Here is a 14,520-nt window from a genome sequence, read left to right as displayed (position 1 = left end):
TGATCACCTGCTTCTAGAATCTTGATATCAAAGTCAGGAATGAATATTGTAAGAGAAGTGATTCTCTATTAGATACTCTATAATCAATCTAATATCTTCTGTTGTATGACAGTGTCTTAGAACAGCATATCAAGATGTTTCATAATATTATCAGATGTTCACAATGCTGATTCACATGCTTTCATTTATAAATGATACTTCTATTTCATGTGATTCTTCAATTGTTCATTGATATATCAATCTTGATTGATTAGTGAACTAATAACATCTTCATTCACACTCAGTTTCATAAGCATTTTCATTCTTCATGATGAGTAGAGAGTGAGATCAGAAGTATTGAAATATACAGAAGCATCTAAGTGTTCTTTCAGTACTTTTATACTCAATTCTATAGGTGTTGAAATTGCATGAGTTTCTTATTGTAATAATTATTGAATCTCTTCATATTAATGTTGTTGAGTTATATATATATCAGCTATTTATTACTGTTGTAATTTCAACATTTCTTGAAGTCACTGTGATATTACTTCTATACTTGTATTTTAGAGTTCTCTTATATTGTTGTTAAACATGTCATTCATTGAGTGTATAATATCTGTGAAATCTTGAATAAGTGTAATTATATAAATATCTCATATGTCTGAGTGTCAGAACTCTCAGGTCTTTCACTGATATTCTCTTTGTATAATCTTATTATAAGGCCAGGGTGACTGATGAGCAAGCTTCTATCTGAGAACTCAGTGTCTGCTTGACTGTGTTTCTCTTTCTTACATGATATTATATGTTCAGATATCTCTTGATGAATAATTATTTCTAATGAGAAGATGATATGTGAATAATCATTTCTAATAAGAAGATGATAAACATTTTTCTAGTGTAAGAGGCCTACACTGAATAGATCAGTATGATATTGATAGATCTTATATAACAAAGAGAAAAATATTAGAGAAGAAAAAGAAAGCGAAAGTGCAAGAATCAGTGATCAAAGTGAATATTTATACACATATGTGATGATGTATGTGATGAAGCTTCAGAGTGGAAGAATCTATACACATTCATAGCAGCTGAGAATTGGCAATTGAGAATGGCTGAGAATCGGGGTGTATGTGTTCAAGAATGGCTGAGAATCAGAGTGTACACATTTGAGAATGAAGCAGTTGAAATCTGTGAAGTGCAACGGAATAGTCTATATAATTGATCGGGCGCAGCCCGCCACACTCTCTATCAAGACTTTTCCTCTTCAGAGTCTTGATATTATTGAGAATATAAGTCTGTTTCTATATGATAATATATATATTATCAGCAGGATGTAGAGGAACTGGTTATTTATATCTCAAAATAGAAGACTTTGTCCATAATTATATCAATATAGAGTTAATTCTTAAATTCAATAGAAAGCTAGTATTGCTGTTCTCAATTTCTTGCAGAATCTATTAAATATTGAGATATTAAAACTAGATTTAATATATCTTAATATGCAGGGATCAAAGGCTCAGTCAGATCTTGCAATATACTGATTTTATAGTTGTTGTATCTGCTGATTATGTATTGAATACAGTTGCTGAGGTATCTTTTTGTACTTTTCTGCCAGGGATGAGCCAGATCAGAAGGGGCGGTACAAGGGTGAGACTTGGTGTAAAGACAGAGAGGGTTTTTCACAGAGAATACACTTCAGATGTGTTCATTGATTATGTGCTTGATACTATTACTGAGATATCTTTTTGTATTTTTCTGCTGAACATGAGCCAGATTGAGAAGGGTGATACATGGGTGAGACTTGGCATTGATGTTTTGAAACATCAAAGATAGACAGGGTTTTTACAAAAGTTGCTTCTCAGATATCTTCACAATTACAGGTCAGAGATCTTTCAAAATCAAGAAGATTTGTTCATATGACTAGGTCTCTTTGCCTTACAATTTGTATGGCAATTTGGCCCAGAGTTGTGATGTGATAGGGGTAAACAGGGGATAATCCCACACAGGAGTTTTGAACAACATCTGATTCATGTTTGGCTGGATAACTCCACTATCACACGGGGTATGCGGTCGGCGATGGGGTCAAAATGCTTGTATGATCGAGGGCTTTTCGATGAATCTATCGGCAGGTTCTTATTCGAAAAATTGAGCGAGTTCGTGGTGAAGCGCTGTTCATTGTTATTCAGTAAGTATCTGTTACATTGAATGGCATATCTTGCTCTCATTGTGAGAGAGCATCTATCATCGAGTGCTGGCTATCAGAACAGTAGTGTATTGTAAAATAAAAGCAGCTTAAGAACTCAGATTATTGCATCTGCTATTTAATGAGTTTATAAGTAGTTGTAAAGTGCTTAAGATTCTTATAATCTGTGATTGTCTTAAATTCAGAGACACTTTGAAGTACAGAGTCTTATTCTTCTAGATAGTGTACAATCATGAGAAGTGTCTTATTATAGATTTCATAATTACATTCAGTAGAACTCAGTTTCTTAGATATAAAGACATATGATTATAAGTAGACTGACCGTGTAACCGTGTCTGAGACCAGGATCAAACTTTACAGTTGTCACATTGTCTAAAAGCATTCCTTCTGGTCATGGTTTGTGTTCATCACATTAATCTCAAATCTCATTATTTCAAATATTAAAGGTCTCAGATTCACTTTTCAAATAAAAATCTAGTCTCAGATAAAGAATATATTTGAATTCTTAGTCACATTTTCATTCTGATTTCATTATTGAAAATGGCATCAAATGAGACTATGAAATCATTTCTCAATTACATAATATCATAACATAGTGCTCATTTGTTGAAAATTTAACAGAGAGTGTTATCAAATATCATTACTTTTCTGAACACAGATCATAATCAATATCATTTTAATTAAAAAAAAAATATAAAATATAAAAAATAACAAAAAAATAAAAAATAAAACAACAAGAAAAAATCACAACAAAAAAAAAAAAAAAAAAAAGAGAAAGAAAAAAAGAAGAGAAAGAAAAAAAGAGAAAGAAAGAGAAAGAAAAAAAAAATGAAAAAAGAAAAGAAAAATAAAAAAATAAAAAATAAAAATAAAAAAAAATCAAGATCACAGAGTCACAGCACTCTTAAAATACTCACTCTTCAGAGTCTTCACAATGTTCATCATTAATCATGTATCTCTCACAGTGAGAATAACACAGCTGTGATGAGTCATTGTCTTAACATCATCTAATAAATAATCAGTATATATCTATATAAATGTGAATAATTAGAAAACATACACTTAAAAAGTGTGGTCAGGGTGAACTCTGCTGCCACTTGAATGACATCAAGAATAGAACACTGAAATCAATGATTCTCTTCATCAATTTCACAGATAAGACATGTGAAGATGACCTTGAAAAATATAAGATTCTCTGACTTCTGATAGAAATAGATCTCATAAAGAGACTCTATTTTCATCATATCAGAGACTGAGTGTTATCAAAAAGTATTACTTCAATGCATATACACTTACTGTAATAATTCATTCTCTGTGCATGTGACTGAGAGTTGCAGCTTTCTCACACTGCACAGCTCTCTCTGTGATGCTGCTGTCAGTTTACAATTCATGCAGTCTCTCAGTTCAGCACACACTGTGTATATGCAGCCCTGTGTGCTGAGGCTGTGTTGGTCATTATGACCTGATGTGGTACTCGCTTTTCACGGGCCATGTTTCATTTAGTTGAGAGGGGAAGAGGGATGCGACTACTGTTTTATTTAAGAGAGAATGAATAATTGAATCTATAGAAGATAATTTGATTTCTTCTGCATTTGAAATTTGATTAGTCTATACTCTTCAATTTGAGGGTTTCTGAGAGTGTTTTAATAGTTTTCATATCAGCTTGAAATTAGTGGTTGATTGAAGAAGAGAAATGAGAGAAGAAAGAAATGAGAATAACTTATCTTTATAATATGAAAATAGAGAATTGCTGTAATTATTTGTTCTAGTAACAAAGATCTGTTTTCTGCATATATCTCTGATACAGATTATATGATAACTGCATACAAAGAATATCAATAGTGCATGCATTGAATGAAGATGATGTTACTATACAATACTGTAGCTGTTTCTGTACATCACTGAAAGCTGTTAATATTTTCTTTAAGTCTCTTTATATTTGATAAGTCAGTAATATATTTCAATACACTTCTTCTTTCATTATTATCATCATCATCATCATCATCATCATCATCACTATTATTACTATGATTATCATCATCATTATTATTATTATCACTATTATCATATCATTTTTAACTGCCTCTCCTGCCTTTATCCTTCTTCAACACTTATTAAAATCAATCATGTCATTTCTCTTCAAATATTCTGCGGTTCTGCAGACCATCAAGGTGTGTGAGCACTGTCACAGATTGAAGAAAGAGAAGAAGAAGATGTTCAAGTGAGAGGAGACAGATTATAAGATATATTATAATGCCTTGAAGAGACTCTGTAAGAGAGCAGAATAATAATGATTTTAAGTAATACTTCTGATAGATTTAGACTGAACTAAGTATAGAAATAATGCAGATGACGCCATCTGTGAGAGATTGAAGAAGAAGACAGTGAAGAGTCTTATACAGCAGTGATAAAATCAGAAGAAGTCTCAAGAATGATTTGAGACTAAGATGAAGAGAGAAAGAGAGAAGAAGAGTGTTGCTATAAATAAGTGATAATAGAAGAAGATTGAGAGAGTGTTAAAGTGAGAGATAAAGAAGTTAAAACTGATAAGTTTTTTATTTATTGAGAGATAATAATTTTTGATAACACTTCTGTTCTCTAATTAATTAGCAGAAGCTGACAGAGAAGAAGGAGATTGAGACCTTATTCAGGTCTCAAATGCACTTCATAATTCAGAACATTGAGAAGACAGCTCTGCTCTCTGAGCATGTCAATCTGCTTACTGCTGAGGTGGAACCCGAGGCAGCAGACTAGGAAATGCAGGATTTTGAGGCACAGATTGACCTGGCTGAGAAGAAGCAGCAGAAACCCTCTTCTGAGCAGGCAGTGAAGAGAGATTTTGAGGTGATTATTATCTCAGATGAGAAGAAGAAGAAGAAGAAGAAGAATAAGAAGTGAATTATGAAGAATGATAAGAAGAATGAGAAAGAGTAGAAAGATAATGAGTAGAAAAGATTTTTTTCTTTTTATATTAGTTAGTTATAAGTTCATAATTATTAATAATTGAAATTAATTTTGAGTTTTTAAAAATTATTGTACAAGTTGTAATCAAGTCAGGAATAATATATATATATATATATATCTATAATGTATAAGTATCAACATTTTTTCAACATTGATATTCACAATTATTAATATATTTTTAATGATATTATCTGATAATGTAATTTAGTAACACTCTCTTTCACAATATTAATATATTTCAAGAAATATGACAGAGATTAATCAAGATTGTTTGTTTACTTTTATACATCAATGATATTCAATCTGAGTTAGTACTAAAATTATAACTAAGCTAAGAAACAAGATTATTTTCTCTTATATTAATTCTTCTTACACACATCAGTGATCAGTTATTGAAAATAAATTATCATCTTTCTCAAATTATTATTATATCTTCTGAATTCACTTCTTTCACTTCTTTTACTTCTATTGAAGATTCACAAACTCTTCAAGAAATCACTGTGAATTATAAAGTCTATGTTGTTTACAATTCAACACAGAATACTCTCTTTCAATTATAATGAATAATCACTTCATTCTTCATATCTGATTCCAGGTCATGAAATTTATGAAAAACTCAACACAAACACTGAGATCAACTATGAAATAATTATCAATATATTGTATTGCAGATTACTGAAGAGTCATCTCTCTGCTATAATCACTGCAACTTCATTCAGAAATATTCATCATAAACTGATCATGACTCTGAAGGAATTTCCCGACATCTGAAGTCATCAGAATGCAGACAATAAAAGAAAAATAATCAGAAGATTACTACTAAGCTGATAAGTTACTCTATCAGATAACAATTTTTGATAATGCTAACTTTCTAATTTGAAGGAAATTATGTAAAAATAATCATATATCAGTACTCTGATTTCACAACTCTCATCTGATAACTTCTGTGAACAATTACTTCATATGTGTATATCTCTGAATCTTTCTCTTCAATCAATTGAAAATCCTGAATTCTGAACACTTCTTTAAATGCTTAATTCAAATCTTCATATTTCATATCAATTCTGTCTTCAGTTCAATCTCAAGACACACTACAAAGTTAATATACAATATCTAGAATCAGAGTTGAAGAATCATCAAAGAGTGTCTCTCACAGTGAATGCATGAACTAGTACAAATAATCTTGCATTTATAAGAGTTACATGTTATTACATTGATGAGAACTGAACTTATCAAGAGACATTAATTGAATTTGAATTATTGATCAGTAGTCATTCTGAGGATTATATGACAGAGATATTAATAACTGTGATTAAAAATGACTATTGAGATATTAGTCTCAGTCTTCTTACAATTATAACTGTCAATACTGTGAATAACTACACTATAATGAAGAGCTTGAAGTAAAAATTGGCTTTGCATTCCTGAAATGATAAACAAGGTCATATTCCCTGCATTGCTCATATAATTTAACTTGTGATGCAAACACTGATAAAGAATCTTAACATTGAGACAAAGAATAATGAGATGACTGATTCTTGAGATGAGAATGAGATGAAAGTGATTACTCAAGTAACTTTTACATCTACTTTTCAAAAGATAATGTTTTTTGACAACACTTTTTGATATTGCTTTTTGATAATGCTTTTTAGTAATGCTACTGTTAATTTTGAATAGATTGACTAATAATTTAAATATCACAGATTTAAAACATTACTAATGTGATTTATACCTCCTCTAAACAATAACAATGATTTCATGATATTCAACAAACAAATAAATCAGTCACATCACTGAATATGATACAGAATGTTAGAACACAGTGAAGTTTAACATATGAGATGACTGTTCAGACTCTTCAATTGTGTCAGATAATTGATCATTGAGTATAACACTCTGATTAGAAAAAGATCTAGATATTAAAACTTTCTGATATGAAGTGAACTCAGTTGAAATATGTGATTGATTTACTGTTTCAGTTTTATAAGACAACAAAGACAGTCTCAATCACTCATACACCAATGCTGCAGTCAGCCTGGTGAGTGTATAACAGTTTATTTACTCATCTTGAGAAGCAGTTGAATCACTCAAAAAGAAATTCAGTCTGAGATAATGCTATAGTGCAGGCTATTGTTACTGTAAGAGATAAACTGGCATATTACTACAGTAAAACTGAACAATCTTTTGCAGAGTACTATGCTGTAGCAGCTCTACTAGATCTCTTCTGTTGAGTTAATATCTACACTTCTCAAGATTAAACAGAGAAGGAATGAGACTCATATGTCAAATTAGGCTGAGACTACTACAATGCCAACTATCAGAGATTTGAATAAGCAGATGTTTGAGATGTGAAGATAGTGGAATACAATTCCCTAATAAGTAACAATCTTTGGTAACACTTCATATCACATAGAACTATAATACTAACTTTGAAACAGGACTTGCATACATTGATTGCAACTGAAAATCAGGCAAAACTACATGCTTATAAAACTGAATTTGACTGCTATTTTCAAGATGATCTGATGAATTTACACATCAAATCAATTCTAGAGTTATGAAAAATTGTTGAGAGTACATATTCAACTGTTACACTGATGACACATGATATTCTGACAATTTCATTGACAGAGATGAGAATGAAGTGAAAGTTCAACTCAAGTTGAGATATTTATCACTATCATCAGAGACAATTACAAGGAGAAATAATTAAGAAACTCATGATTGTAAAACATGAAATTATCAGACAGTTTATTACCTCTGATCACAGTATATCAGAGAAGTGTAGTTTTCATGAGAAAGTGAAGAATAAACTTGCACAAGAATGTATTTAGTTGTTTCATGAGTGTTATCAATAATTGTTATCAAATTCTGATTATATAAGCAATCACTGAATGAACTGAATAGAACTGATTTTAATCTTCAGTCTCAGTCTCATTCTGATTTTGAAAGAATAATCATCTTTCACAGTTTATTCTGAGAAATTACTCTCATTTCACTGTTCTTGAATTAAATCTGGTTATTTTTCACACCATTTCTCTCAGAAATGGTTCATTTTCAGATTTTTTTGAGGCTTGGTTCTGATGAGACTCACGCCAAGAAATGTATGAGACCAGACCAAATGGGACCAAATGTGAAATTCATGGTCCTGCCGGCCAGTCTAATTATAAGACATCTTCATTATCATATTATAATATAGCTTCTTCTGTGACATAGTCAGAGAAATCAGCTTTAATAACTGTTTTATAACCAGAGTTAAATATCAATAGTAGAGAGATGATGATGAATATCTTCTTTATCTATGTGAATACAGCTTCAGTGTCTGCTGATCACTGAAATACTGAGTTCTTCTTAATAAGTTCTGTAAGTGATCTTATGATATCTGAGAAGTTTTGTATAAATCACTGATAGAAGTTAGCAAATCTGATGAAGCTTTGTACATCTTTCACAGTATACAGAGCTTCTTATTCAAGAATGACAGAAACTTTCTCAGAATTCATTTGAATTCTCTTGTCAGCTTCTATGATAAAACTTAGATATTTAATACTCTTGACTTTAAAATTGCACTTGTCAATATCTATTAATAGTTCTGCTTCTCATAGTGATTGTAATATCTTTTATACATATTCTTGATATTCTTTCCCGAACTCATCAGTGAAGATGAGAATGTCATTAAGATATACAGATATAAATTTATCAAGAAAATCTCAGAGTGCTCTGTTAATATACTTCTGAAATGTACTGAGAGTATTAGTCAGTCTGAAGAGAGTGACTACTCATTCAAAGAGACTATATTGTATTTGAAATACTATAAGTCACTTATCTTCTTCAGTGATGCAGATCTTATGAAATGCAGTAATAATATCTAACTTTGTGAACTATTAAGCTTGTTTAATATAAGCTAAGATTTCATTGATAAGAGATAGAGAATAGCAGTCTTTCTTTATTAATCTATTCAGTTCTCAATAGTTTACACAGAATTGAAGTTCTTTATCTGATTTCTTTGCAAAGAGAATAGAGGCTGTAGCAGAAGAGTTTCTAACATGTATGAATTCTTTATTCAACAGATCATTGAGTCTCTTTTGAAGAAGAAGTTCATCTTGTGACATGTTATAAAGGGAGTCTTATAGCAGTTCAGAGTTTTTATCATTCTTTCTTTCTGACTTAATACTGTGATTCACTTCTGAGTCTTGTAAGAGAGATATGTTCATGATGTTATCTTATCAGAAGACATTTAGATATTTATAATATTATTAAGAGGATTTAATATAAGAATCTGTTATTGTAGTATGAAATAACTGTTCTAGAGCTTTTTTGATATTAGTCAGACTGATGAAATAGATTGATACATAATTCTGCTATTAATAATCTTTTCAGCAACTTCTTTTTCAGAGTATTTCATAGGTATTGACAGAGATCTGTGTCAGGTTCATAGTCTTATAAATGTCATCTTTGTAAACTCTATCATTGTTAGAGAATATTAAGTTTCTGTTTCAAGTGTTCAATAAAATATCTTATTCAGATAGTCAGACAAGTTCTAACATAAGATTATAATCAAGATTATTCACTTGATATATATAGACATCTTCACATTTGTGATTCAAAGGTTGTTTGAGCCAGCGTATGATTACAGGCGTACGCCTCCTTCCAGGCTATGAGACAGTTATATATAGCCTGTATTACCTCAGTAGCTGATTATGGAGTTCAAGTTTAGTGGAATAATCAAGGAAATTTCACTGAACTCTTTCAAAGTCTGCAAAACAGAGCTTTGAGAAGAATTCTGAGAGCATTCAAATCATCTCCTATTAAAGCAATGGAAATTGAAGCTTCAATTCCCCCTCCTGGTATTAGATTTGAAAAGGCCTGTATGAACTATGCTCTGAGAGTTATAAAGATGAGCTCAAATCATATAATCAGAGAAAGAGTCTCTTTCTCATTTCCATCAGTTAACTCTGGAAATGAACTGTATTGAAATAGATTTCTTGATTGAAATGAAAATAATTCTTCAAAGAAAATGCCTTCTCAACTGTACAGACTATACTCACTGATTAAAAATCAATTTTCTTCTTTAAATATTGAAAAAGTTGATCATGAGAAGTTATCTCTCTGAAGAGAAAAGCTTGAATCTCTTATAGACTTGCAAATAAGTGAACTATCTAAAGAGAAAGAATATGAACAGCATTTGAAGAGAATTTCTACAATCAATATAAAAGACTCTATTCTGATTTATTCAGATGACTCAAAAAATGAGAATTTGAATAGATTAGATGCAGACATTGCTTATACTGAAGATAATATTAATTTTATCTCAGATTTCTGAAATTTAGGCTGTGAATCTGAAGTCTTTGATGCTGAATTATTTGCAATAGTGAAAGCTTTCAAACTTATTGAAATAAAATCTCATAAAAGAGAAAATAGTTTAAAAGAGACATGAATATTCTCTGATAGTCAAGCTGCTTTAAAATGACTTAGAAATAGTCAGATTCATAATGATCAAATGAATCTTGAACTGATCTTAAACTTCATTTTAAAAATTCAAAAGAGAAGAATATCAAAGCTGACAATTCATCTGCACTGAGTTCCTGCTCATATGAATATTCATGGTAATGAATTGGCTGATTCAGCTGTAAAAAAAGGTTCAGAATTAAGCAGATCTGTTCAAAAAATTGTGTCCTGATCTTTTATAAAGAGGAAAATAAAAGAATCTTGTTTAGACAAGTGAAATGAAAGCTGGCAGAAACAAAAGAAGAGTATACATTATTCAAGATTTGAAACAAAACCCAAGTGGAAATCTTGTTCAATTAAATATAAAAAGAAAATATTCTTATCTATAATACAGCTGAAATTAGAACATGGCTATTTCAAATCTTATATACAAAGATTTGATAATAGATTTGATTCAATAGAATGCTCATTCTGCAATGTAAATGAGAATTCTGAGTATATTGTAATGCACTGTGCATTATACAATAGTCTCAGAGTCAGATTGAAAGAGAAGTACAATCTAAATCAATTAAATATGAGATTCTGATTCTCAACTGAGACAGGAATTAAATACTTAATAGACTTTTCATCAGAAACTCAAGCAGCTACAAGAAAATGGCTGAATTCAGAAGTATCTGAATATGAAGAGGAGGAAATTGATCAGATATAGTCTGTTAAAACAGCTATATACTATATTTCAATAATTTGTTTTATTACAGTCTCTTATTATTTTACTTTACCTTTTTCTTTCTATTCTTTTCTGTTTATCTATTTAATGTGTCTATCTTTAAGACTGTGTTCTCTTTTCTTTTGTCATGTCAAATGGTTTCAAAGTATCAGAAGATGTTAAAATACTGCAATTTGTAAACAGTTTTTGTATTCTGGGCTGGAATTTTCTGATTTTGCATATCTGAAATTGATGAATGTATAATAGTTAACTGTATAGATATAGGAAAAACCCTGAGAACTTTTAGTTCTCAGGTAGATGTCATAGTCTCTGACTGCATACATCTATAATTGAAGAATAATAATAATAATAACAGGCGTACGCCGGCTTCTTATATACATTATCTAAATTAATTAGTGGCCGCTAGGGCCCCTTTACATTCGTAAGCGTGTTCAGAAGCGTGTTCGGAAGCGGCCGCGTTATTATTCAGTGATTATACATTCTTCTGAATCACATTCTCCCTCACCAGATTTAGTCACACTCACATGACCATGATGTACATCCTAGCTTCATGTGAATTAGCATGTCACTAGTGTTTGTGATAGTATAGTCTATCTCTGATTCAGCTAGCATTCTGTATACACTCTTACAAAGAAACTTTCACTATATTATATCACTCATTCACTAACTTTTTTCATTCTTCAATCATCTTGTTTCATCATCATTATCATTGAACATTATTATATCATTTAAGATTTCTATCTCTTCTTCTATTCAACACTTTCTATCTGTTCATCTATTATATTGTATGTATTTCTGACAATGATTCTCTGTTCTTATAACAAGTATCATTATAGTACTCATATCAGACAGTTTATTAGCAGTGAGTGTAATGTGTTGTGAAACATAGTCAGAACTTGTTTATTCTCTAACAATTGTCAGAACATACTATTATAAATGATATATCTTCTTCTTCTTATATACTCTTGATTCTCTTTTCTTCAGCAGGCATCTGATCATGTTTTCCTGATTATTTTACATGACTACAGATGCTGATATATTTGTTTTTAATTCATATAGAATCTTCATATATTGACAGATTCACATTCATCAATGATCATAATCTCAATGTTGAATCATTGATTAAGAACTTGAAGAACGTGATAATAAAGAAATTGCCTGTGTTATATATGATCAGATCTTCTGCATCATTCTCTACCTCTTCTACTGCTTCTGTCTCTGCTGTCTCTTTCTCTACTGCTCTCTTCTCTGTTTCTTTCTCTGCCACTTTCTCTTAATCTTCTACACTTGTCTCTGTGTCTGGTTCTCCCGCTCCCGCTACTTCTCTTCCTGCGACCTCTACTTCTGCTACTTCTACTCTCTCTGATTCTGCTGTCTCTGCTTTCATTATCAGCTCTCCCTGTTTCAAGAAGATATTGTGTAGACTTAATGAATTATATTTCTCAGTATATATACTTCTGCTCTTCTTACTGACTTCCAGAATAATTTATTATATGAAGACTGTATATAATATAATTATCTGAAGCTTAATCACAGATGCTGATTATTATATTCATTTTAAATATTCATGATAAAATAATTATTTATTTATATCAGAGAATCACTTTCTCTCTTAATAGTATTAAAATTATAAGTCTTTTTCTTTTTCATCTTTTCTTTCTGATACTGATTTTTCTGTTCTTAGAGAAAATTATTATGAGTTTTATTATATACAAAGTTATGATATTCATAGATACTAAGAAACTTTTTATAACTATAAAGTTTAATATTACAGATATATCTACTCTAATAAATTTCTTTAAAATGATAGATCTGTATCAGTCTATTCTCTGATATCTGTTATCTGACTTTATAATACAGATAAAAGTTATCTGTGTTTTCAGAAATAGAAATACAGATATTGTACTCTTTTATACTTATGAATATAAGACTTATACATCTTATCTGAGATATTATTATAAGAATAAGCTGTTTATATACTATATTCTGCTTTCTGTATTTCTCCGTTTTTCTCTCTCTCTTTCTGAGAAGTCTTGTATATATTGTAATTATATGTACAATTCTAAGATCAGTGAATATTTATTCAGTAATTATTATTCTCTGTTTTGACAGTTTTACATACTAATAATAGTTCTTAGTTGCTTCAGCATCAGAGATTATTTTAATTGAAGATGATAATACTGCTGAGACTATCTTCTTCTATCTCTAAACTTCTTTCAGTGCTTTCTCTTCCTTCTCTGCAGAGAAGATTGTGTATATATCAGATTATAAGTATTCAGCTCTGAGTAACTTCTACTATTATTCATTCAGTTCTGTGTCTTCTTCTTCTTTTATTTCTTTCATCTCTGTTTTCTCTGTTCTAACTTCTGATTCTGTGAGTTCTGTACTCTTCTTCAATTTTTCTATGCATATGTGTATACATTTTTATATTAACATTTTAGTCAATCTTGTAATAAATAATATTAATGTTGTACACAGAGTGATAGAGAAATCAGAGACATGTACAGTGTTATTACAAGAGTAGCTTATAACTCTTGAATTTCTTACAGATCTTGAGTTTTGAGATTTTCTTTGTTTTTGACATTTTTCAGATGATGTGGCATTGGAAATAGATTAAATATGTAATATATAAAAATGAATGAGATATGTATGATAATATTTATCTTTTACAGCTAACTCTTACAGTTGATAATTAATTCATTTCTCTTTTCTTATACTTTTTCTTTATCTGCTAGTTACTACTCTTACATAATCTCTATATAATACAGTGTTCAGTGACTAGATTCAGCAGCTTTTATCTTTTATAATTCTATCTCATACATTATACTATCTCTCTTTGCCTGCTTAGATCACTACAGTGAATAGCTTATTAAAACTAATCTTATCTGATCTCTGAGTGTTCTCAGAGATTGAGATAACTTGATTTCACATATTGACAGATGTTTCAGATGATTCATTCTCTGTAATCTCTGTGATTGAACTGATATAAACAGTTAAATTCAACTCTGAATCTCTTTTTCTTCTGTAATCTGACTCATATACAAGTCTGCTGCTTTAAAACTGCTCTTTACTGTGTTATACTCACTATCTGTGATATGTTATTATATGATCAGCTACAGTCTCATCACTTATTAAAGTGTGATATTCATCTGATTTCTTCATTACTTCTCATTCTTTTCTTATAATTATGAAAAGATCAGAATAA

At 30.3% G+C, this 14,520-nt stretch overlaps 1 protein-coding gene across 1 annotated transcript; it reads left to right on the top strand.

The window, feature by feature from the left end:
• Window positions 1-4,305: 4,305 nt before the first annotated feature.
• On the top strand, window positions 4,306-5,077 carry BDBG_02589 (uncharacterized protein; the record flags this gene model as incomplete). The annotated part of the gene is made up of 2 exons (XM_031720852.1): window positions 4,306-4,350; window positions 4,934-5,077. The coding sequence occupies 2 exons, from the start codon at window positions 4,306-4,308 to the stop codon at window positions 5,075-5,077; spliced, it is 189 nt and encodes a 62-aa protein (XP_031577186.1).
• Window positions 5,078-14,520: the final 9,443 nt, after the last annotated feature.

The sequence above is a fragment of the Blastomyces gilchristii genome, assembly GCF_000003855.2.
Source record: "Blastomyces gilchristii SLH14081 genomic scaffold supercont1.3, whole genome shotgun sequence".
NCBI lineage: Eukaryota > Fungi > Ascomycota > Eurotiomycetes > Onygenales > Ajellomycetaceae > Blastomyces > Blastomyces gilchristii.
This window is presented reverse-complemented; position numbering and strand designations above follow the sequence as displayed.